General features: G+C 45.9%; 1 protein-coding gene across 6 annotated transcripts; it reads right to left on the bottom strand.

The window, feature by feature from the left end:
- Positions 1 to 1,208: 1,208 nt before the first annotated feature.
- Positions 1,209 to 23,832, bottom strand: LOC147614726 (uncharacterized). Of its 6 annotated transcripts, none has more exons than XR_015262960.1 (10): positions 23,630 to 23,832; positions 22,871 to 23,072; positions 3,579 to 3,691; positions 3,307 to 3,452; positions 3,056 to 3,176; positions 2,820 to 2,902; positions 2,462 to 2,525; positions 2,245 to 2,359; positions 1,920 to 2,120; positions 1,209 to 1,605 (listed from the first exon to the last, which is right to left on the bottom strand). XR_015262960.1 is itself a non-coding variant. In XM_086780063.1 (10 exons), the coding sequence occupies exons 1-10, from the start codon at positions 23,666 to 23,668 to the stop codon at positions 1,510 to 1,512; spliced, it is 1,140 nt and encodes a 379-aa protein (XP_086636189.1). In that variant the 5' UTR covers positions 23,669 to 23,830; the 3' UTR covers positions 1,209 to 1,509. The 6 variants fall into 6 exon arrangements, 4 of the variants coding, with proteins under 4 accessions (XP_086636189.1, XP_086636190.1, XP_086636192.1 ...); XR_015262959.1 differs by having other exon boundaries at positions 1,209 to 1,602; XM_086780063.1 differs by having other exon boundaries at positions 1,920 to 2,080; positions 23,630 to 23,830.
- Between the last annotated feature and the right edge of the window lie 268 nt (positions 23,833 to 24,100).

Below are 24,100 nucleotides of genomic sequence, written 5' to 3'. Positions count from 1 at the left end.
CACATTTTGCCATTTACTAAAACCTAATCTTTATGTTGAATGTTTATCCACTACATAAATGTACTAAATGCCGGCCTTAAATGTACAAGCTATGCTAGGATTTCACATTGGTCTCTAGATTAGGAGTGGCTTACCATTATTTCCACTGTAGAGCCTATGGTTGTGTGGTGAGTTCACATTGGTCTCTAGATTAGGAGTGGCTTACCATTATTTCCACTTTAGAGCCTATTGTTGTGTGGTGAGTGCTAGCCAACCCATTTATGTCCTCATGGATGTGTGTGTTTTTATGTGTAGATACTTGGACAAGTACCACTAGTATATCTATGTGTGTATAGATCTTGGGAGAGCACTTAGGTAACTGGCCTTCTTACTTGGGGTATCTCATTTGTATGGATGACCTTATTGAATGACTTTGTGGACCATGATACTTCTCAAATAGTGGTTTGAGAATGGGTTACCATCATATTAGACTATTTGAGGGTGATGTCTATAAAGTTAGTTTAAGAACTCTACCAACCACTTTCCAACAGATGAGAAACGACATCTTTCATCCATATCTAAAAAAGTTTATAATAGTCACGACATCTTAGTTTATAATAGGACCGTGAAGACAAAGGCTAGCCATCTTGTTAGTTAGACAAAAACATGTCTATAAATAGGTACCTTCATTTCCTTGTCAATTATCAAGTATTCTAAACTTGATTATCTTCAATACACCAGACCACATGTGATTGGAAGAAGCAATGAGAAGGATGTGGCAGCCACCTAAACAAAGATATGTCAAGGAAGTTTGTTTCAATAAATCTTGATTGTATACATCTCATTAAAACAGGACGCACTTGTATTCCCTTCTACAAATCAAATCATGATGCAATTTTTAGATTGGTCAGTACATGGAATGGGGTTCATAATTAACGGTATCATAAATGTACTCATTGGCTTTATGTATCTTTAAATTCGCATATAACAAAATGCATTACATAAACAAGATGCTCATGAGTGTCACAGCTTATTATTATTGCCTGTACGTGTGGGTGTGGGTGCATGTGGGCGTGCGTGAGTGACCTAGGCTAATCACAGCTTACTACTGCCTGTGCATGTGGGTGGTCGTGCGAGAGTGGCCTAGGCTGATCACAGATTACTATTGCCCATGGGTGTGGGTGTTGTGGGTTGAAGGGGGAGGGGGGAGATGGGGGGCCACGTAAAATAGCAAAATAGCAACTTCATATCAGGTCATGTAGCCCCATAGATTTTTCACATAGACGTCATCTATACAAGAGCCCAACTGGCCATCTGTACAGCTTTGTTTTCACGTTTTGTTCCCTTGAATTCAAAGGGAGCCCTCTCATAATTTACAATGTCAATGTAGAAATTTAGCTGATCAATATAATCATCGCACAGCCATTAATAAAACTACACCATCAACTTACATGCAATACCAGAAAAGGAAATATCACACCTTTCTGTAGAGGAGAAGCAAGCCAACAACATCCATCCCCTTGAATGCTGTCAGCCTGAAGGGTCATGATAGGATCCTTTGTCTGGTTCTTGTGGATGTTGCTCTGCATATGCAGTTTGTATCAATGACATCCATAGTTCTGCCTGCTGGCGATTCCATATCAGTTAGCCACTCTTTCAACCTCCACTCAAACCACACATGCTCGTATTTCATTTTTTACCAGATACTCAAAAAAAACAGTTCAATTTCTACCAGAATTTGTCTACCCAGTGCACTGGTGTTAATCTACCACTAGATTATCTCCAGTTAATAAACAGTTTCTATCACCTTGATTATCTACCCAGCATACTGGTTTAAAAAATCAATGTTTCTCCACCAGTTAATTAAAGAATAATAATTAAGAAAAGCAGCAATCAAAGATTGAAAATTAAAACATATGCCTGTATAGAGATGTTTCTACCTGCAGCTTCAAAGGGGTAGCACATTCAAAACGAAGACCCTCTCGTGTGGTGACATGGAATCCAAACCAAGTGATATTCTCCTGCTCATGTTTTATTTGTCCTGATATTGTTCCAATGTCTGCGACTTCACTCAAAAGAATTGCTCCTTGTGGCCTCAAATCTGAACAAAGGAGCCATGAGAAAGGCATTCATGGATGTTGCTAATGTTTTGGGGACCAGCAAAGACAGCATCAATCAGAAGATGCCATTATTATGTATCTTTTACCATGAGAAAGGCATTCATGGATATTGAAAGCCCTACGCCATTGAAGGAATCCAACAAACCTGCTGCTTGAGGAAAGTAGAAAAGTGTCGATCCTTCCAGAACAAGAAACCTTTGGAGCCAATCATCAACATCCACATCATCCACTGGCAACTCACCCGGCAAAGGTGTCCAACGCTATTGCAAGCATAGCAAAATTTGATCAATATTCTATGCAAGGCTTCACGTAATGCATCAAGTAGGAAAAGGGCCATGATGGATCTGGAAGATTGGTCTCACCATTCGGGTATACAAATAGCTGGCCAACTGAGCCGTCCTTAAAATCTCATCCAAATGGTCCACCCTGAACAACCCAAATCCACAAGCTCCTAAGACAACTGGAGGATTAAGATCTGAAGCTTGCCCAGCCTTCTAAAGCATAAGCCCCATAGTCGTGCAACCTTGACATAAGCACTAAAACTTGTGTTTGATTTTCAAAATTTAAGAGCTTGATGAGCTGTTAGCAGCCCAGTGGCTATCGCAGCACATTTCCATCTCTGGAGATGCCCAACATCTAGTACAAAAAATATATCTCATTTAAAACACACACACACACACACACACAAAATGAGCGATTGACCCTTGAGCTGCTTCTTACTTGGCTTTGAGAGCTGCTTCACGTTCCTCCGCACTGAGGACCTCTTCTTGAAGCGAATAGACTTCAGTCAATGTAGATTCTCTCTGGAGCAATTTTACCCAATCCAAAGGGTACTAATTAGAAAAACCAATGCAGTTCACTCATTCCCCAAAACCCGAGTTGCGCAAAACAAAGCACTCTCGTCTCTATCGTTTACAAACAATTCAACATGTGAAATCATACCATTGTGTCCCAACCTGCTCATGTTTGGTTGCGCTTGAGCTCCACCAGTGGCTTGAGAAACTCAGAAATTTCAAAGAAGACATAAGAAGTCCCGGCTTTTGAGCTGGCAATGTCAAGCTTTTGCTAGTCTGCAGCCTGATCAAACAAAAGACTCATATTCAGTATGCATTAAGCACGCATTGGTGATAAACATATCTCTAACCATGTGAAGTTATCAATCAGGCTCACAAATTTCCATGGTAGATACCCATACAAACATACAGACCTAGTAGGCTTATGTGAACTGCAAAAGGAATATTCAGGGTTTTCGTCCTTGGGGCTCCTAGGAGGTGAGAAAGATGGAGTGCTTGGTTGACTTTCAGAAGGCATGGCAGCCAGTCCATCACTCACCAACAAGCTCTCTCGAGCAGCCTGACATGACATATACAAAATTAATAAATTTTCACCACTGGCAATCAATTAACTCATTGCAAAATCCGGATTTAGATATGAATTGAACAGACAAAAAAATAAAGAGCATGAGGGTGAAAGTATTACATATAGCAAAAGCCATTCAGAATCAGTCATGCCTGCACACGCACGATTGTTTCTCTGCAAAGCCAGGAGCCTCAAGCCATCAATCCCTTCGTTTTGAAATGCACTGGAGCATTCTGTTGTCAAGCAGAGAAAGTGAGTAATCAGACCTCAGCTGATTAATGATGATGTATAACAGCATTGGAGAATTTTATTGCACCACACCAGCTGATTAACGATGATGTATAAGAACATTCGAGAATTTTATTGCGCCACAAGCGTATTCTACACAGAAAATGATGACATACATAAACTAGATGGCCTATTCCCAGATCCGCTTAGAAAACTCTCATATGCATTCATGTGCAAACTCTTTCCGGCTTGAGCTGTAAGTGTCGTTGAAGAGGGCTGCTGCTATTAAAGCAGACACATTACATGCATCAGCCCGGCCCTCTCAGTACTAGCCAGCATCCCGAGGATCAGTCAAGTTGAGAAAAGGAAATTGGGCCATGTTTGAACCCTAGTTATAAAAAGACGAGGCCACAAAGATGTGAGGAAGAGAAGCATTGGATAACTGGAAAGGATACTTGAAAAAAACGCCAGAAGGGTTCTCTCTTTGACCAACCCATGCCTCTATCACTTCAACTTGCACTACTTTGCCTTGGCAGATGTTGTAGCCTTTCAATCTAGGTAGCTTTCAGAGGCAAAGCCACTAATGTTCAATAGAACTCTTGAGCGAAGCTTCGTGTTGTTGGCTCTCACTCGGCGCACTTCCACTTTAATGGTACCTTTTGCATAATGGGTCAGCGAGTGAACGGGAACAGCCGCTTAAGCCATTAGGTTTATGTGCAAGGAGGTTAAACCTTCATGTTCATATTTATCCCATGTCTCCATAATGGTGAGTGGCACTTGTGATTGCATTAACAGATTTATCTTTGAATTTTTAGCTTGTGTGCTAAATAATTTATTGAGTTCATCCCATGCATCTTTTGCCCATTGTATCCCTGTGATGTGATAAATAATTTCATCATTTAAACTGAGTGCAATAAGTCCCAATGCTTTTTCATTCGTGCTCTTCCACTCATTTTCCCCTCTCACCTCTGGGCATTCATCTCTTCCCTCAACTAGCCCCCACAGAGTTTTCCTCATGAGCAGATACATGGTTTTTGTCTGCCATGTGTAAAACTGCTCCCCATTAAATTTGGCTATTTCTTATGTCGTACTCATGATGATGTGAAGGGGGTCTTATCTCTTGATCCAATTTCATGATGCAACAGATTTATCAGCATAAAATCACCAGAAATTACATTAAATCAAGGGTAACCAATTTGTACGGAATGGTTGGAGTATCAAACCATCTCCGAATTGTAATCTGAAATTATAGGGATTTGTATCAGATACCTAATGGTTAATTTGAACCCTCAATTACACCAAAATATAGTGAATGGAGGAGGAGAGAAAGAAAGAAATTAATATCTACGAAAGATCCCGAAAATATGTTACATGTGATCCATGAGTAAACTGGATGATGTCAAGACAACATTAAAAAAGAAAAACTAGCTGTTGAAAGAAACACAGGTGAAGTACAATATAATGAGCAGCAGAAGAGCCTCATGTGTCCGAATTAATAATGTGTCGTCGTCCTCATGGACCGTGTATCAAGACTCGATGTCCACTTGTGGAAGTGCCTGTCTCTGTCGCTGAAGCAAGTTCCAGATCTGGAGCTGTCGGGTGGAGGGCCTGGATCTCAAGGACCGGAAACGTTTGGCTCTCTGGAGCTCTCGGACCCCCCCACGTGGGGTGGGTGCCCACTCAGTGGGGACATCTAGCCCTGTCCTGGTCAGTCTATCTAGGCAGATCTCATGTCAGCCGGGCCAAAAAAAAGTCAGTGATAGATGTCTGTGCAGTATCCTGCCCCTCGGGCTGCTGCCTCACTAGTCAATCATAAAAGTACGTCTGTCCAAGAAAATGAAAACATTAAATAGCACCAGGCTATGTGCGAATGCCCTGTGAGTCAACACTTCCTTGATAAAAACAAAAAAGGCGATGGCCGTTCCCTTTCGCAAAACAAAATGTATTAATGTCAACTCATCTAGCTAGAGCACTTGGAGTAACCACTGCATTGGTCTAACCAAAAGGCATAACTCCAATGCCGTGTACCAGTTCTAAACACCATTTTAGGTACATCCTCGCACCTTGGTGATACCCTGATCAAAGATCTATCTTTGAGAAAAACTAAGCTCCTTGAAGTTGATCAAAGAGCTCATCAATTTGAGGCATAGGGTACCTACTAAGGCTCAATAGTCTATGCATACTCGCATAGAGCCATCCTTCTTTTTCACAAGTAAAACTGGTGAAGCCCAAGGAGAGCTACTAGGCTGAATTTGACTGTTTCCAAATATTCAACCAAAAGACTAAGTCTGCCTCTTATTCCACTTTGCTAAGCCTATACAGATTTTTACACACACAAGCACTACAAGGAATTAATCTATACAATGATCTAGTTCCTACTAGGTGGCTGCTACGTCGTCTACACAATCAGACCTCGCCTTAACAACCCCTCCCCTCTCCTTGTAGACATCATCTATCTTCTTCCACCCCAGACTCCAAAGCATGTTACCTTATTGCTCATCACACCCAATGTTGTTGTTCTGTGTACCACTCTCCAAAACCAATACGGCGATGGAGATGAGATAGAGAAACATACTGCAAAGAGTGCCCTACACTGTCATAAGAAGTGATGAAAGAGGTGGTTCAATAGCTGGCAAGGGAGAGAGGGTGGGAGAGACCTTGGCTGTGCTACTATGCACCCGTCCCTAGGAGAATCCTGTCAATACCGGACATGTAACAGTCCACTAGTCCACAACGTTGTGCTAGTGAAGGAGAGCGGGAACTACTTGGAGAATCTGGTGGAGAGGGACTCCATGAAGGAGACCCTCAGCAATGTGAATGTATCTCTCTCCAACCATAAGAATTCTCTGTGAAGAAAACAGTACTTTTCCCAGCCCTAAAAAGGGATTTTCCTGGGTATTTTATATTTTATATGGGGTTTTTTGTCTTGGCTGCTGGCCTACACCTTTTAGGGTGACCGACCAGCACCCCCCCCTCAGTATATATAGCCTTGCCTATCTTTTATCAATAGTGTACCACTTCATTGTTATATCCGGTACCATCTGGCCACTACCCAGGACAGCAGCCCACCCTCTGCTACAGGCCACCGTGGGACAGCAGCCCTCTCTACTATCATCTGCTGGACACCTACATCAGGGCTTACCTCAATGTTTCATCATTAGGTGTACATCAGCGTTTACTTCAGCACACCATCAGGCTTACCTCAGCGTTTATCATCTGAGCTCACATCAGCCTTAGATCAGGCTTATATCGGTGCTTACATCAGGCTTACTTCTGCACTGTTATCTGTGTTTTACATCAAGATCAGCGCCAACATCAACACTTCTTCTGCGTTTTACATCAGCAGACATCAGCGTTTTCATCAGGGCTTATACCGGTGTTTATATCAGCCTTACATCAGCGCATACATCAGGGCTCACATCAGTGCTTACATCGGCATATCTTCTGCGTTTTGCCACAGCCCATGGGACAGCAGCCCCCTCTGCTATACATAGAGCATATCAGCGTTTTTGCCTCAGCTCTCACCATCGGGACAGCAGCCCCCTCTCTGCTACATCGGGACGGCAGCCCTCTCTGCTTCAGGTACACAGCACCTGTGTCACCAGAGCTTGCACCACTCGGGACAGCAGCCCCCTCTGCTCCTCTCTACTTCAGGTACGCAGCACCCTTGTCATCAGAGCCTGCACCCTTCAGGTCTTGCAGCACCCTTATCATCAAAATTTGCTACACCACCACCATCACTTGGGACAGCAGCCCTCTCTACTCTTCATCGACCACCTTGAAACAGTGCACAGAGCGGAAGCAAAGTGGCACTAGAATGTGCTGAACAGAGAGTGCAAGAGAGACAAAGATATGGAGAGAACTATGCTGAATATACTGAAGTAAAACAATCCCAAGCAAGAGACACAGATAGTCTCATAAGTGAGGGAGCTAAATATGTACAAGACTGAATGAGAAAAGAGAGGCCAGCACCCACTATTTATAGTAGGGGAATGCTGGCCGACTGGAGCTGCAAAACAGGCCGACTCATGGCCAACTGGTAAATGCCAGAAAGGCTGGGAAAAATCCCAAAAAAAATAGTAGAAAAAGGGGTTGCCAGCCCACAAGCAAGGGCCATGCAAAAGGGACCAAATGGGCACCATAAAAGAGCAGAATCTAGGGATGAATATGCTAACACCCCCTCTCAGCACCAGATGCTGAACAAACTCTGAGAATCCGAAGATAAGGAGCCAAGGAAGCCTGAGAAACCGGCTTGGTGAACAAATCTGCAGCATTCTCTGCGGAAGGACAATACTCCAAACGCAAATGTCCAGCAAGAACCCGTTCACGAACATAGAGATACTGAATCTCAATGTGTTTCATACGAGCATGAAACACAGGGTTCTTGGCAATGGCGATGCAACTCTGATTGTCACACCAAAGAAGTGTAGATCCGGTAGGAGGACAGCCGAGCTCCTCCAATAATCTCCGCAACCATATCGCCTCACATGCAGCATAACAAACTGCACAGTACTCCGCCTCGCTAGAGGAAAGCGCCAAGAAATGGCTCCAGACCTAAGTGAAAAAACACAACCAGTAGTCAAACGCCGTGTATCTGGATCTCCAGCCCAATCTAAGTCAGACCATCCAACAAGAGTGCGTCCTTGGCAATAAAAGGTGCCAAAATCCAGAGTGCCAAGCAAGTACTGAAGAACTCTGAGAGCACACCGCCAATGCTGCTGACGGGGTTTGGATGAGAAGGAACTCAATAAACTAACTGCGAAGTATATGTCCAATCGGGAGTAGGTCAACCATACCAAACAACCCACGAGAATCTCCCGAGTGTACTTCTATTGAGAGAAGAAAATGCCCTTCGAGGTCTGCCAAATCTCAAAGCCAAGAAAATAATGCAACAGGCCAAGATCCGTCATTTCAAACTCTGTCTCCAAAGCATCCATAACAGAACGGATCCGCACAGAAAAAGAACCTGTAAAGATGAGGTCATCAACATAGACCACAATGATAACAATCAACCCCCTCTCAAGGACGATATAAAGGTTCGAATCTGCGTGAGAACGACGCGGGCCGAGCTTCTGAAAGAACTCATCAATCCGCTGGTACCAAGCCCGCAGAGCCTGCTTTAGGCCATATAAAGCCTTCTTCAACCGGTACACATGATCCTGTTTGCCCGAAACAACAAATCCTGGCAGCTGATCAATATAAACCTCCTATGTAAGCTCTCCATTCAGGAAAGCCGACTTACGTCCATCTAGAAAATGAGCCATCTATGATGTCCTGCAAGTGCAAGAACAGTGCGAATGGTAGTCATCTGGGCCGTCGAAGCGAAGGTCTCATCGAAGTCGACACCAAGGCGCTGAGCATAAACCTTGGCAACCAACCTCGCCTTGTGCTTGTCCAAGCTACCATCAGCTCGGAACTTTGATTGAAAATCCAACGCACACCAATCACCTTATGCTGCAGAGGCCGAGGCACCAACATCCAAGTGCCATTCCGTTCGATAGCATCCAGCTCTGCCTGCATAGCACGACGCCAAGGCTCATGTGAAAGAGCCTCGTCTACAAAAGTGGGATCAGAAGGACCATTAATGAAGATATAAGAGCATAATTAACAAACGTGTTGCCCTCATGAATTTGTTTCCCTGTAACTCTAAAGCATTTATTGCTGAATATTCACAGTCGTGGGACATTAAATGCTAGCCGCCTGGATGTATGCTGGCCGACTGCTCACATGAGTAGTAGTATAAAAGGCTTAGTGTCACCAGGAGGTGAAACTTTTTGCAATTGTTTTCTTTATTTACATTTCTTTATAAATATATATTTTTCTTTTCTTTCTCTTTGGTTGCTGTTGTTTTCCCCCGTGATCTCTTGGAAGGGCTTGGGCCATTCCAATGTCAGAATGGGTCAGCCAGTGGGACTTTGGACCAATGGTTGGCTAAGCCTGAGAACTGCACTGAAAGATGAATGATAGTGTCCAGGACATGGCCACTGAATGAGGGCATAGGCCGGTTTACACTAGTAAGTGGCCGCCACTGAAATGTGAATGTATCTTGAATTCTAAGCAAATTCTGAAGTGACCATAGTGGTCAAAGATAGTCAGGAGACCAGAAGGAATGCAGATGACATCATCCCTAAAATCTAGGGAACTGCTATTTTTGGCAGTGCCGGAATTGAAAAGTGTTCGCGTCAGTTTGTGCGGAATGTCAAGGGGACCAAAAGCTGGCAAAGGACTGTTGTGAGAATGTGAATCAGTCAGGAGATTTTTAGCCTGGAAAATTGCATGTGGAAAAGGCTTAAAAATGTGCCAAGTGTCAAATTTTGGTGCATTTTCCTCATTGAGAAGAGGGAAGCGTGGGAATTTGGGAAGAGGAGGCTCATTTGCAGCCATCGTGTGGTTTTGTTGCAGGAAAATCAGCATTTGTGGTGCACTCCCTTGCCCTACAACTCATGAATTGAGGGTTGAGCTTGCTCCCCACAGCCTCTCTCTCTCTCTTTCTCTCTCTTGCAGACTATGGAAATGCTCTCATCAGATAAAATCAGGTACAGTTGTGTGAATTTCATGCTTATATGCAAAGGCTAGTTGCCTCCTTGAACAGGAACCGGTGTAGTTAGTTCCTACACCAAAGCAGGGACGGAAGAGGGTAATAACCTCTTCAATACAATGTTGTTTCAGCACTGTTTAGGTGCTGTTTTTGGGCTGTTATGTTGCCCGGTTGATGCCAAAATGCAGTAGGACTTTGCTAAAGTCCTTCAGGACAGTACAAGGGTTTTTTTGGGCTGAAAACAGGTCTGTGCAGAAAATTACAGCAAGCTGAATTGTGATGTTTTGGACTCCATTGGGTAGCCTGATGCCTATGGAAGTGAGCCTGTCAGTTGGGACTCATTCTGAGATGTTATGGAACAGTTTTAGTGCAGTTATGCTGGCAAATTTCTCCCAGAATTTGTAAAACTCAGCTGATGCAAGTAGAGTGCTTTGTTGCACTTGTACTTTGTAATTTCCAACCTTTTAACAATAAAGAAATACCGCAAGGGGCGCCGGACTTCGGGGCCAATGTGTTGTTGAGCGAGGGAGCGAGGATTCTGTGATTGTGTGTCTGAGTAAGTCCAGGTTATTTGTGAATGAATTACCGCTTTATGTGTCCATAGACCGGTTTTACTTAGCCCACAATCCCATTCACTCATCTCATTCTCCACCAAGAGCTCAAGCATAAGAGGCTAGACAAAGCCAAGAGGGTGCTACGCAAAGGGGTGAAGGATTCAGGTCAAGGGCAGGGTATTCCCAACCAAGAAAAGGTCCAAGATTGCTGTATTTTCTTTCAGATTTTCTCATCATTCTAATAAAGCAAATACACCATCCGTGGTGGGGGCCCTACAGAGGGTAATTGGGACCCAATACTGTGTCCTCTCCACCTCTCCCTCTCTCTCTCTCTATTTTCTGCACATCTCCTTTCAGTTTGTGCGTTAATATCCATCGTGAAAAGAGTGCTGAATTCTGAGTATTGAAGTTACCGATTCTTCTCCGAAGCTTCCGCATATTACAGTGGTATCAGACCCTACTTCAAGTACAAAGATTCAGCAAAGAAACCAGAATTTTTTCTCGCTCGTGTGGTTGGTTTTTAGACGCCGGTGGACTACCCCTTTTAGAGTGACTCCTGTCCCTCGAAGGACGGTTGGTTTTTAGCCTCCGGAAGTCTCCCACACAGATAGTGGATGGTCAAATTGCATTCCGGAAAGGAATTGCATTTTCCTGCTATAGCGAGCTTCGACGACGAGAGAGACCAAGAACCATGGGACCAGAGTGCACCAGGCAACCCAGCTAGGGCACCAGGCTTGAGTGTCACAGACATGTTCCAGCAGATGATGCGAGCAATCGCAGAACAGAAAGCCAAGTTGGATGAGCAGAAGGCGTAGATCTTGGCTCTGGAGGAGCGTACCCGCTCTCCAGCGTCGCGTTTTCCATCTCCTCCTCCCTCTCCTTCTGTATCCCGGATACCAGATCCTCGACACAGGGACCCTCTCGCGGGGTCACAGCCGCAGCCAACCTCCTTGCTTGAGTTGCAGATGCGTGCATTGGAGATCCGACAACGAGAAGACGACGCCATGCGACGCGTGGAACACGAGCGTTACCTCAGAGCTTTGGACGCTAGATTGACACCGGCGGCGCCCTCGAATCATTTTCCCGAGAAAATGAACTTTAGTAAGTATAATGGTAAACTCGATCCCACAACTCTCTATTCATGGTTACATCAATTCGAAGCTTACTTTGCCGCAGTTGGAAAAACAGATACTGACAGAGTGATCTTAGCCGGTTGGTACTTGGAAGGTGAGGCCATTCCTTGGTGGACTCAGTGGGTTCATGCCCACACCAGAGCAAGTATGGCAGCTTATGTGTGGGACGAGTTTGTCCACGACCTTAAGCAGCGGTTTCTACCACCCCACTACCTTGAGCGACTCGAAGACGAGTTCAGGGGAGCGCGTCAGAACGCGCAACCAGTCCTTCAGTTTGCCAATAAAATTTCGACTTTATGTCTGCAATTAGGCTTATCTGATACGGACAAGAAAGGGCAGTTTTTGTAAGGCCTGGACACGCAAATCCAATGGAAGGTGCGTATGTTTAGGCCAGCCACCTTTGAAGACGCACTCTCGCTTGTGCACAGTGCAGAAATGAAACATAATGGTGGCAAGCCCAAGACTTCCCAGCCGGCTTCTCCCAGGGCTAATGCCTCGGGGGGCAAAAGCCAGAACTAGACGGGGTCTTCCCCAAGACAAAGCCCGAGAGCCTCTGGCTCCAAGAGCTCGAACAATGCGTCTAAGCTTACTCCAGACCAGAAAGCGGAGGCAGGCAAGACTGGTGGCAAGTTAAGTGCTGAGGAGCTTTCTCATTACAAGGAGGAGGGTAGATGTTTCTTTTGTCATACAAAAGGACACACTTCTCGGGATTTTCCAAAGAAGCCTCCAAAGCCCGCCGCCGCCACCGCCTCCACAGCTTCCGTGGTGAGCTCAGCTCCCACACAGACCCTAGTGGCTACCCCTAGTTCTTCAAACCTCGATGCTTCAGTTGGAGCAATTATTAGCCGGGAGCTCGAAGATAAGCAAAAGGGCGTCCATGACCAGGAGTATGAGCGCAACGAATTGCTCAAGTCCTTTGGCTACATAGGTGGCCAGAGAGTCGTTGTCTTGTTTGACAGTGGCAGCACGGAGGATGTGGTCACGGAACAGGCCGCTAGGCGTGCCCGTTTCGAGCTGCCTTCAGTGGACAAACAAGTTGAGGGTTTTAGCACAGGTATGACAACAAGCGTCAAGTATGAAGCTCTAGGTGCTAAGTTAGTGATTCAGGGCATAGAGTTTGTGGTGATTTTATGGTTTCCCCTCTTGTAGGAGCAAACATAATTTTGGGTATTCAGTGGTTTCACAAGTTTCTCCCTGATGTCAAGTGGGACAAGCACACGTTCCAGATCAATCGGAATGTGTCAAACACCCAGTGACCATTAAGTGTGAGCCAGGTATTCCGAAGTTTCCGCTCATAAGCCATTTACAGGCTAAGCGAGCAGTCAAGAAAGGTGCACAGTGTGCGATGATTTACATCCAGACAGCCCAGACGGTGGCCAGTGCTTCCGAGAAGTACTCGGTTCTCCATGAAAAGTTCCAAAAGATTTTTATTCGGGACAACCTCCCTCCCCAGCTCCCCGCGTCCACACCGGAGGACCACACGATTGACCTCCTCCCAGGCTCGGAACCCCCGAGGGAGTTTCCGTATCGCCTTTCCAAGGCAATGGAATCAGAGTTGGACCGCCAACTCCAAGAATTGTTGCAATCTGGCTTCATCCGCCCCAGCGTGTCGCCATTTGCAGCACCGATCTTATTTGTCAAGAAGAAAGATGGGTCTTCCCGTTTGTGTGTCGATTATCGTGCACTCAACAAGCTGACTATCAAGAGCAGATTCCCGATGCCTCGAATTGATTATATTCACGAGAGGCTGAATGGAGCAAAGGTGTTCTCAAAACTGGATTTAAAGAGTGAGTACCACCACGTGCGGATTGTGGAGGGCGACATCCCCAAGACAACCTTCCGTACAGAACGGGCTCACTATGAATTTGTGGTCATGCCATTTGGCTTGACGAACGCCCCAGCTACATTTAACCGCATGATGATGCGTGTTTTCCGGGATTTGATTGGAAAGTGTGTGTTCATATTTCTGGACGACATACTAGTATTTTCAACTACGGTTGAGCAACATGACGATGTGGAGAAAGTCCTTAAGTTGCTGGAAAGCAACGAGCTCTACGTCAATGAAAAGAAGTCCAAATTTTATCTGTTCCAGGTGCTTTACTTGGGATATATAATTAGTGCTGAAGGCATTTGACTTGATCCAGCTAAAGTGGCCGAGATTGTCAACTGGGAAGTACCTCAGACAGCCTATGACATTAGATCTTTTGTGGATATATGCCAGGCATACTCCACTCACATCGACAAGTTTTCTAACCTCTCGGCAGATCTCACCGATCTGCTAAAGGGAGTGAAGACAAGACGGCAAAAGATTCGAATGACTCCACAAGCGTTGGAGGCATTCCAGAACCTCAAGGTGGCTTTGTCAGAAGCACCTTGTTTAGCACTTGCCTCGTGGGACAAACCATTTCAAGTGATCACCGATGCGAGTAACATCGCAATTGGAGGTGTTTTACAACAGAATGGTCATCCAGTAGCTTACATGTCTCGTAAGTTACTGCCCGCCGAGAAGAACTACTCAGTTTATGATCGTGAACTCCTAGCAGTGATACAAGCCTTGAAACATTGGAAACATTTCCTGTATGGCCGTGACTTCGAGGTTCGCACTGACCATCACGCATTACGCCGGATTCAGACAATGCCAAGTGCACAGTGGAGTGATCGACAACACCGCTGGAGTCAGATATTCCAGCAGTTCGGTGGTATAATTGAGTACCTTCCAGGAAAGGCCAATCCAGTGGGGCTGACGCTTTGAGCAGGAAGGAACAAGTGTCTACGATTCACACCACTAGACTTGATCTTGTTGGTACGCGGATTCCGAGGAATTCGGTACACAGTGGGAACAGGCATTGGATGCCACAGGACCATGCCACTTTCTGATACGCGATGGTTGGCTTTTCTACAAAGGCCGACTGTGTGTCATGAAGTCGTTCAGGGCAGCTCTTCTCCATCATGCCCATGACGCCATTTCAGGTGGTCATAAGGGCATGAATTCGACTCTGGAGAAATTGGAACGGCAATACTATTGGCCAAAGATGAGGCGTGATGTGTTTACATGTGTACAACGCTGTGACATTTGTCAAAAGGTGAAAGCTCCTCGTGGAAAGAAGATAGGGTTGTTATAGCCCTTGCCAATTCCTGAGGATCCTTTCCAAAACATTTCCATGGACTTTGTCACGAATCTGCCTCCCAGTCCGAGCAAGCGTAATACGCAGTGCTTAACTATTGTTGATAGGTTTAGCAAATTTGTTATGCTTATTCCTTGCAGGGCCAATGTGACCGCCGAGGATGTTGCCCAATTGTTCATTCGGCGTTGGTACCGATTGGCGGGATTCCTAGGACCATAGTGTCAGACCGAGATGCCAAGTTTACCAGTCATTTTTGGAGGGCATTGTTTGATAATTTTGGTACTTAGTTGAACTTTTCCAGTGCATTCCATCCACAGACAGACGGCCAGACAGAGATATACAACCAGTTGGCCTTTGATGTGCTGAAGTGTTATGTCCACAATCAGCAAGGTAAGTGGGAATCGTATTTGCCTGTAGTTCAAGCTGTTTTGAATGATTCTTTTTCTTCAGCTATTGGCAGGACTCCATATGAGGCAGCATTTGGAAGACCTTTCCAGTCGTTGTTAACCAGGACTTCGTCTTCAGTACCGGAGGCGAACAGAGTGACGGAGTCTTACCAGGAGATTTTAGAGTCAGTAAAGGACAGATTGGCTAAAGCGCAAGAGGCCTACACTCGACAGGCCAATAAAGACCGAAGGGATATGAAGTTTTCGGAAGGGGATTGGGTTTATCTTCGGATTATGAAGCAAAGATTGAAGCAGGTGGGCAAGCGATGCCCAAAGTTGTCTTTCAGGAGCTTCGGACCTTTTCCCATCAGGAAAAAGATTAATGAGGTGTCTATGCAGTTAAAGCTACCTCCGAGTTGGACTATGCACGATGTATTTCATGTCAGTTGGTTAAAGCCATATGCAGGTCCGTGGCGTTGCTACATGGCATTGGCGCTCACTTGGCTACTGCCCATATGCTTCTGCATGCAGCCCTAAGGTGAGGTGTGTCACATTCTTCCCCACTTGCACTGCAATTGTCCTCGGCTCCAGTGTCCATACAAAGTGTCCCCTCATAATAGGGAAAGATCCAAGCACATCTCATCAACAGTACCCAAGATCCCGAATACTACGAGATCATTGTATGTCCAGTGCAAAGGCTCACATTCTCTCCTCTCCGTGTCAACACAAAAAACATGCAAAAAGACTTGTGGATGACCAACTTTCCCTTGTTCTAGCACTTCCATTTGTCGTATCTTCCATCATTGTCTGATAGAAGACAATTGTTATCAAAACTCCATCCACGAATGCATCGACTCAGATGGACCACAATATCTCCTTGCACCAACTTCAATGCACTCTAGTTGAAGGAGGCATAAGACTCCTTAGAAGTGGTGCACCAAGTCTTTATCAACCAGTACTACTCTGTGGTATTTCAAAGCTAGTTGGTGAGAACATCATCTTTGGGTGTGAACAGCCCGTATTTGGTTTTGGTCAAAAGAGAAGGTTTGATGCCTATAAAAGCATGTACTTGGGAGGTTCTATAACAATGAGCATCATTTGAGTTGTGCAATCTTTCTCTCTTGTTTGCTATCGCATCTCTATCTCTCTCCCTCTTACTCTCTCTATCTCTCATCTCTCTAGCTCTGTGCACCAACTAGTCATGGGTTGAACCTCCATCTCTCTCTTTGCACATACTCCATCCAAGCACCATAAATGCTAACATGGTATCATAGCCACCTTACTATGCTTCATATGTGCTCTCTGCGTTTTTTGCTTCCGCCTTCAATGATGCATTTTCCTACTACCGCCATCATCACTTTTGCATTTTCATCTAAAGTTGTGCATTTCCCATCATCACTGTTGCCTTTTTCTCCTTGAGCTATGCATTTCCCATCATCACTGCTGCCTTTTTCTCCTTAAGCTATGCATTTCTCATCAGTGCAGCCATCTCTCATCACTCTTGCACATCATACCACTACTTGAGGCAACCCTTAGCCATTAATGCAAGCTACGGAAAAGTCCATGGTGCCTTTAAGATAGCGAAAGACACGCTTACATGCTTTCAAATGCTGCCAGGGCTATGCATGAATCTACTCAAATGTGATCCAGCAAACTAAACATCCTGACAAGTAGTGCATAGATAAATAAGGCATCCCAGAACCTGCTGATAAGTGGCGGCATCACATGGCTCACCAACATTTTCAAGTGAGTTTTAAACCTAGTTCCCTACTGGAAGTAGAAACAGGTTTACGATTTGTCATTTGGAAATGCTCAAGGAGCTACTCGCTGAGATAGCAAGATACCCCCTTAACAGATATAAACTAAATGCCCAAATAGTAATGCAAATGCCCCAAGTCTGCGACATCAAAAGCATGCTGCAATTCAGCTTTGAAAGCTGAAAATTTGTCCTCATCATGACCAATAATGAGTGTTGGAGTATGCACAGGCGGAAGCATAGACAAAGAAAGAGAGAGAGAGAGAGAGAGAGAGAGAGAGAGAGAGAGAGAAGAAGAGACAGAGATTGCAAACAAGATCACTTGATTGATTAGCAAGAGGCTTACAATGGTAACAGCCAGCAACTGGGCAATACAATGTGCTTGAGGATTGAATAATCACAAGTGATGAGAGGAGGCCTTTATAAAGGAGGCCATGAAGCTGGCTGACTATTGGGGATTGTGCCAAAATGTGCAGCCAATCCTCTAGTTTGCAAATAAAGTCAAGGCTGGACTATATAAGGCTCAACCCAGCCAACTGGCCAACCAGGAGCATCCCACCGACCAGCCTTGTGTGGCCTATATGTTAGATACCTGTAACGCCGTAACGCCGCTACGGGCGTTACCACAGGAGGGGACGGCCTCTGGCTCACCACCCAGCCATAGAGGAAGAATGAGGATTGCCCCTCATCCCCCAGGTTATATAGTGTGTGGCCTACCGTCCGCACTAGCCTAGCCGCCCATGACTCCGCATGGGCATCCTCTCCCACTGAACCCCGGACATGGCCATCCGGTCTGCCGTCGGTCACAAGCGTTACAGCCTACGTGACACTATATAAGGCTGAGTTGAGGGTCATATTCATCATCCCTTGCAGTAGTATGTGCAGCACCAAATCTAGGGCAGCCAGCTGAGGAAATCGATCAGCCGAAGGCAGTTCTACTGAGCGTTCTCTCAAAGAACAGCAGCACAACCTTTTGTTTGCATGTAGCTAGGTGTGTAGCATGCACAATTCAGATCTGCATTTTCAGATCTTCGTTTATCATTGTATAAATCCATTCATTGAAATATACAGTAGTTTGGGTCTCTCAAGTCTTCTCTATTGTGCATTTGCAATTTTGATTAATGTTAATCCATGCATTAGTCATCGACTAAGTATTCCACCATTTACACTCATGTAACAATACTAGAGTTTCTTTTGGCAAGAGCCTCCTTTCAGATGATGAAGAACCACTTGTTCTAGTACCAATGTAGCGGTCAACTCCCCTGCCCAACTAGTGAATGTCTCAGCATCCATATTCCCATTGAACTTGGGAGGCTTCACCTTCTTTAACATCAGGTCTACTCCACCTAGGTGCTAGGACAGAGCACAAAAATCGAGTGTGGGAATGACGCCAAGGATGGCGAATGGGAACAGGAAGAACGGAAACTTGATGGAAAGGAATCCTGCAAAGAGGGCCATGGGTAGTGGTTGAGGCGGAGGCCTTGAGGCTAGTGCCCTTGCTAGAACGCAACTATTTGAGAAGAAACTTCATGCCTTAGCTCTTGCTAGGGAGTTGTCACCAGCCTGGACATTTCCCAGTATGAAAAGGGTCTGGTGGACTCCAAGATGTCTAAATATTTGGAAAGTACAAGCTTTGGGAATGCTAGAATACAAAGGACCACACTCCTAAAATTTAGGAGAGTTGCTATTTTTGGCCCGACTCCGATGGAAATTCTCTTCGCGTCATTACATCTGGAATTGAGCAGATACCAAGAGTTGGCAAAGTGCCTATGACAGAATGTCTACAAGTTGGGATATTTTTAGAGATAAAGTTTATGGAAGGACCCATCTCTTAGATTGGGACATGTGGCAAGAAAGTGGACCAAAGAGAGACAAGTGGCCTGACACTTGTTAGAAAGTGGATCAAAGTGAGACAAGTGGCCTCACACTTGTCACTTCAGCTATTGTGTGGCTCTCCACTTGAGAGTAGCCATTTAGGGCAGCCTGTAACGGTGGTAGAGGCTAGTGTGCAGCAAGAGAGCCTCCATTAATGAAGAGAGAGGGCTCCAATTTATAGATTTGGGCCTCCCATGAGCTAAAATGGCAAGAGAAGGCTACAATGACAAGTGGAGAGCCACACAATAGCTGAAGTGATAATTGTGAGGCCACTTGTCTCACTTTGATCCACTTTCTAACAAGTGTCACGCCACTTGTCTCACTTTGGTCCACTTTCTTGCCACATGTCCCAATCTAAGAGATGGATCCTTCCATAAACTTTATCTCTGAAAATATCCCAACTGGTAGACATTCTGTCATAGGCACTTTGCCAACTCTTGGTGTCTGCTCAATTCCAGATGTAATGACGCGAACAGAATTCCCATCGGAGTCGGGCCAAAAATAGCAACTCCCCTAAATTTTAGGAGTGTGGTCCTTTGTATTCTAGGATAATCCCCCATTCCCAAAGCTTGTACTTTCTAAATATTTAGACATCCTGGAGTCCACCAGACCCCTTTCATACTGGGAAATGTCCAAGCTGGTGACAGTTCCTATCTGCACCGCCAGCTACTCCAACAGCATACCAAGAAAAGCAACCATCATCTCATCTATGGAGATGATGAAAGTTTAAAAGCTGAAAAATGGCGAGAAAAACCCAAGAGTAACTTTTCCCAACCCCTCAATATGCTATCTTGATCCTTCTGTCTGATTCCTAATCAAGAAGACGACACAAACAGGATGTTGGAAAATAAAATTTTGTTAGACTCCTAGGCTCTAATAGACCCACTCGTGCTAAAAGGACAGCAGAAGTGTCATGTGCACAGTGTGTATCTACCGTGTGCTATACGCACACAAGACTAGCTTCGAGGTTTGGGGAAGCTTGGAGCTAGGCAGGCTGATTGGCGAGCTGAGTTAGGGATAGACTAACGGGCGGGCACCCAAGTATGGACGGGGGGCGCCCAAGTGTGGACGCCCGATGACCGGCCAAGAGCCTATAAAAGGGTGGCCAAGGTTAGTCATTAGTCATATAGAGTCTCACGTGATTTGTGAGAGCTCTATGGTCAAGAGCCTGGATCTAGTGCAGACGTGCACCCGCTTCATGCAGCCGAGGTCGGCAGCAGTCTCGAGGCCCGCAAGGGTAGCTTCGTGGCGGTATGGGACGTCACGAGGTAGAGATTGGACGGTACGTCCATCTAGTTAGCTCAGCTCGTGGCTCGGTGGGGACAGCCAAGTCTGTGGGCTTGCCCACGGCTGTCACGGTTAGGAGGTGAGACAAGCCTGCACCCCCTTCTTGTTTGTTCGATTTGTTTGCAGGTTTCGAGTCTTGTACCACGAGCGTTCTACGAGGAGATCCGGTGGGGTTTTGACAGTGGTATCAGAGCGTGCCTCGTGAACGAGCAAGTCGGTAGGTAGAGAAGACGAGGTCAAAGATAGGTATGTGTACAAGAAGCTTGTTGTTTCGTTTATGCATACTGCTGTTTTTTCAGATTAGTATGTTGTTTTTTCATCGAAGAAACCCGTGATAATGGAGATGGTGGTCTAGGAAGGGTCGATTTGTTTAACAAGAAGAAGGTTAGATGTGTTTTGCAGTCGTATGAACTGTTGTGTGAGAAAAAAAAAGCAAAAAAGCCAGTCAGCTATTGTTGTAAGAAAAAGAGAGAGAGAGAGCAAGAGAAAGGATCGCCGGCTATTGTATGCGCAGGGTACAGTTGGCCGAGTCTTGTACCAGGAGCGTTCTACGAGGAGATCCGGTGGGGCTTAGAGAAAGGGGAGTATGTCATGTGCACAGTGTGTATCTACCGTGTGCTATACGCACACAAGACTAGCTTCGAGGTTTGGGGAAGCTTGGAGCTAGGCACGCTGATTGGCGAGTTGAGTTAGGGATAGACTAACGGGCGGGCACCCAAGTATGGATGGGCGGGCACCCAAGTGTGGACGCCCGATGACCGGCCAAGAGCCTATAAAAGGGTGGCCAAGGTTAGTCATTAGTCATATAGAGTCTCGTGCACCTCCTTCATGCAGCCGAGGCCGGCAGCAATCTCGAGGCCCGCAAGGGTAGCTTCGTGGCGGTATGGGACGTCACAAGGTAGAGATTGGACGGTACATCTATCTAGTTAGCTCAGCTCGTGGCTCGGTGGAAACAGCCAAGTCTGTGGGCTTGCCCACGGCTGTCATGGTTGGGAGGTGAGACACGCCTGCACCCCCTTCTTGTTTGTTCGGTTTGTTTGCACGTTTCAAGTCTTGTACCAGGAGCGTTCTACGAGGAGATCCGGTGGGGTTTTGACAAGAAGACATGCAAAACCACTCTCACACACAAGCTGTCTACTTAACTTGTAGTGACTCCAAGTGCCAAGCCCAAATATACAACACATAAGTACAAATGGCTGTTTGGATTTTGGAAGTTACAAAAAATCAATACTCAAATAGAAGCCCAAGTTGATGGAGATCATTGCTTTTCCCCTAACGGTGGCTCCTCTTGTCTAGCCCCAACTTCCATCGCACGAAGGTGAGAACTTGGCTGCTCCATTGCTGGAATAGAAGCCCACTGACTGATTGATTGCCAAGGCCTATTATATCTTGAGCCTTTGACTGTTCATTTCGGGGCTGATGGGCTGCTGGCATGGGCTGTTTGACCACTCATGCAAAGACGTGGGCTAGTTGATTAGTTAAAACACACTTAATTGAACCTTATCCTTAATGCTATGCTTTACCACATGGGCGCCCTTAGACTGGCAGCCCAATTCAGCCTGCCCAAAATGACTTGTCTACCCTTTCCTATCCAACCCATTCCCCCACGCTGCTACCCACACTGCCGTTAGCCTGGCTATTGGCGCCCAACCTGTCCACACTATTGGAAAAGCATTTGCTCAATGCTCCACCCTCGTGTTGTTATTGCAGGTGACGGATGTGCTCTATTTTGTAAGGCCCCCTATATGAACCGTTGTGGTGAGCACCCGGGCACCCACCAACAATCTCCAATTTAGACATTGGATGGTGGCCAAATGTGGCCAGATGGTTAGGAGACAATTTATGTAGACTTGGCACTCTGGCAAGTAGGTTGCATGCTTGTGCGCGCTATGTGACCACATTAGTGAGTGCTGGATAGCAAACCGAGGACATTGTTCTTGGATTGCAGGCCCGTTTGAGGGTCCCGACGATGGTCAATTAGTTATTTTGGACCAAGTCCTGGGTTGGGCCGACATACATCCATGCCAACCCTACGTACTATATAGACTAGTTTGGCATCCTTAGTTCATCATCAACATTGTGTTCAAACACTCTTGTAAGCGAGGCATCCTCCTCCGTCCAGAGTTAATCTAGATTAAGCTTCTTACTCAAAGCACACGGGTGGATGGACAGCCATCAGTTTGTAATCAAAGTTTGCAAGCACTAATATTGTTTACTCTCCCCTTCTTTCTGCAATTCGATGCTTAGTATTGTGTTGATCCAACTTCGCTTTTGTGTTTAGGTGGGTCAAGGAGGAAGAGGGATGGGGTGCCATTCTGTTACTAATTGCCACCCTTGTGGCCTCCCAAAAGTAAATGTCGAGAGCTTAAGAGGACAGAGATATGGGGGGGCGCGGGCGCGGGGGGAGGGGGGAGGGGTGGCGGAGTGGCATATCTTAATGCTCCAACAAGGAGACCAAATGATGCACTGTGAAAAAACGGTACCTTCCATACGTTCGCTTTGGAAAGGGACATGTCGCTAAAAACGGTACCTTCCATACGTTCGCTTTGGAAAGGGACATGTCGCTGTAGCCAAGTTGCGACATCTTCCACTGACCAGCATTGCACCACAGCTTCTTTGTCAAATTTTGCAGCAGGGGGCTCATGGCCATGTTCTTCAAGGGCTTCTAAAGTCTCCATCTCAGTCTGCGGCTGCTGCATCTCAGTATTATTGAATTGCAACGGGTCGAGCATCTGCAAGACAAGCAGAGCGAAGCTGTGGAATCAAAACTAAGCTACGACCTCAAACATATAGCCAACAAAGTCAATTATAACCTAATCCGTAAAATTTAGCTTAAACATCAAATTTTACACTAATCAGAGCAACCTTTGCCATTACGACCTAAACCCTAACCAGAGCAAGCTTTGCAAGCACAAAACTAGACGTAGGGTTCCAAACCCCAGCAAAGAGTGTGAAAGGCACTGGCAAGCTCATAACACAGTTTTGAGAATATCTCAAATTTAACCCTAACTAGAGCGGAACTAAGCTTTGCAGCGCATAACACTGAGCTAGGGTTCCGAGACGAAAATCCTGTTGCAAGAATGAAAAGTTCACAGAGATAGAATGTGCACATGACGATCTCCGGCTACCTCCGTCCGGCCAAAAAGAGACCTGGCCGGAGTTGGTCGGACGGAGGCCTTTCTCGCACATGAATGGATAAATCCGACCGGTCATCAAAAAAGGCCAACGGAATTCCAAGCTCATAGAGAGGCTGTCAGAGAGATAACGGCGATCATTGACGGAGAAGAACCTGAATGACTTGCAGCGATTTCGGGAGAAGGTAGGCCATTGGATCCTATTGTGTCAGCGACATGAAGCTCAGCCGTCTGTGTGGAGGGCGTTGATGCGGCGTGCCGCTGTTATGTGCCGGCGATGCAGCCGAGGTAGGTCATCGGTGAAAGTGTCATAGCGGCGGTGGTCGAGGAAATATTCCCGGCAGGTCAACCTCCGGAGTCCGGCAGTCGCTGCCATGCACGAGATGCCCGCCGACAGTCGACACGCAAAATGTGTGGGACTCGTTCCACGTGTCCAATGCCGTATGCATATGAACAAATTATAGAAGGGTGGTAGGGTCACGCGATATACAAGTTTGTCCCAGCAATAGGCAGCAGACGGCAATGGGGGGAGAGCCAGCCTTGCAGTGCTCATTCGAAACTGCCCCCCACCCCCCTCAGGACTAAGTGCCACAGGGTCTTAAAGACCCGGTGACATCAATGGATGC

The sequence above is a fragment of the Cibotium barometz genome, chromosome 41 (genome assembly GCF_041138505.1).
Source record: "Cibotium barometz isolate CiBa-2024 chromosome 41, ASM4113850v1, whole genome shotgun sequence".
In the NCBI taxonomy this organism is placed as follows: domain Eukaryota; kingdom Viridiplantae; phylum Streptophyta; class Polypodiopsida; order Cyatheales; family Cibotiaceae; genus Cibotium; species Cibotium barometz.
Note: the sequence above shows the minus strand (reverse complement) of the source record. Positions and strands in the feature narration are given on the sequence as shown.

What these genes read in the sequence shown, in the direction of transcription:
- LOC147614726 (XM_086780063.1), bottom strand. Translation starts at nt 23,668, where the DNA reads ATGGCCTACCTTCTCCCGAAATCGCTGCAAGTCATTCAG. An exon ending in GCTATTTGTATACCCGAATG is followed by an intron (nt 2,360 to 2,461) that starts GTGAGACCAATC and finishes TGCTTGCAATAG; the next exon opens with CGTTGGACACCTTTGCCGGG. An exon ending in CTACTTTCCTCAAGCAGCAG is followed by an intron (nt 2,081 to 2,244) that starts GTTTGTTGGATT and finishes TCCTTTGTTCAG; the next exon opens with ATTTGAGGCCACAAGGAGCA.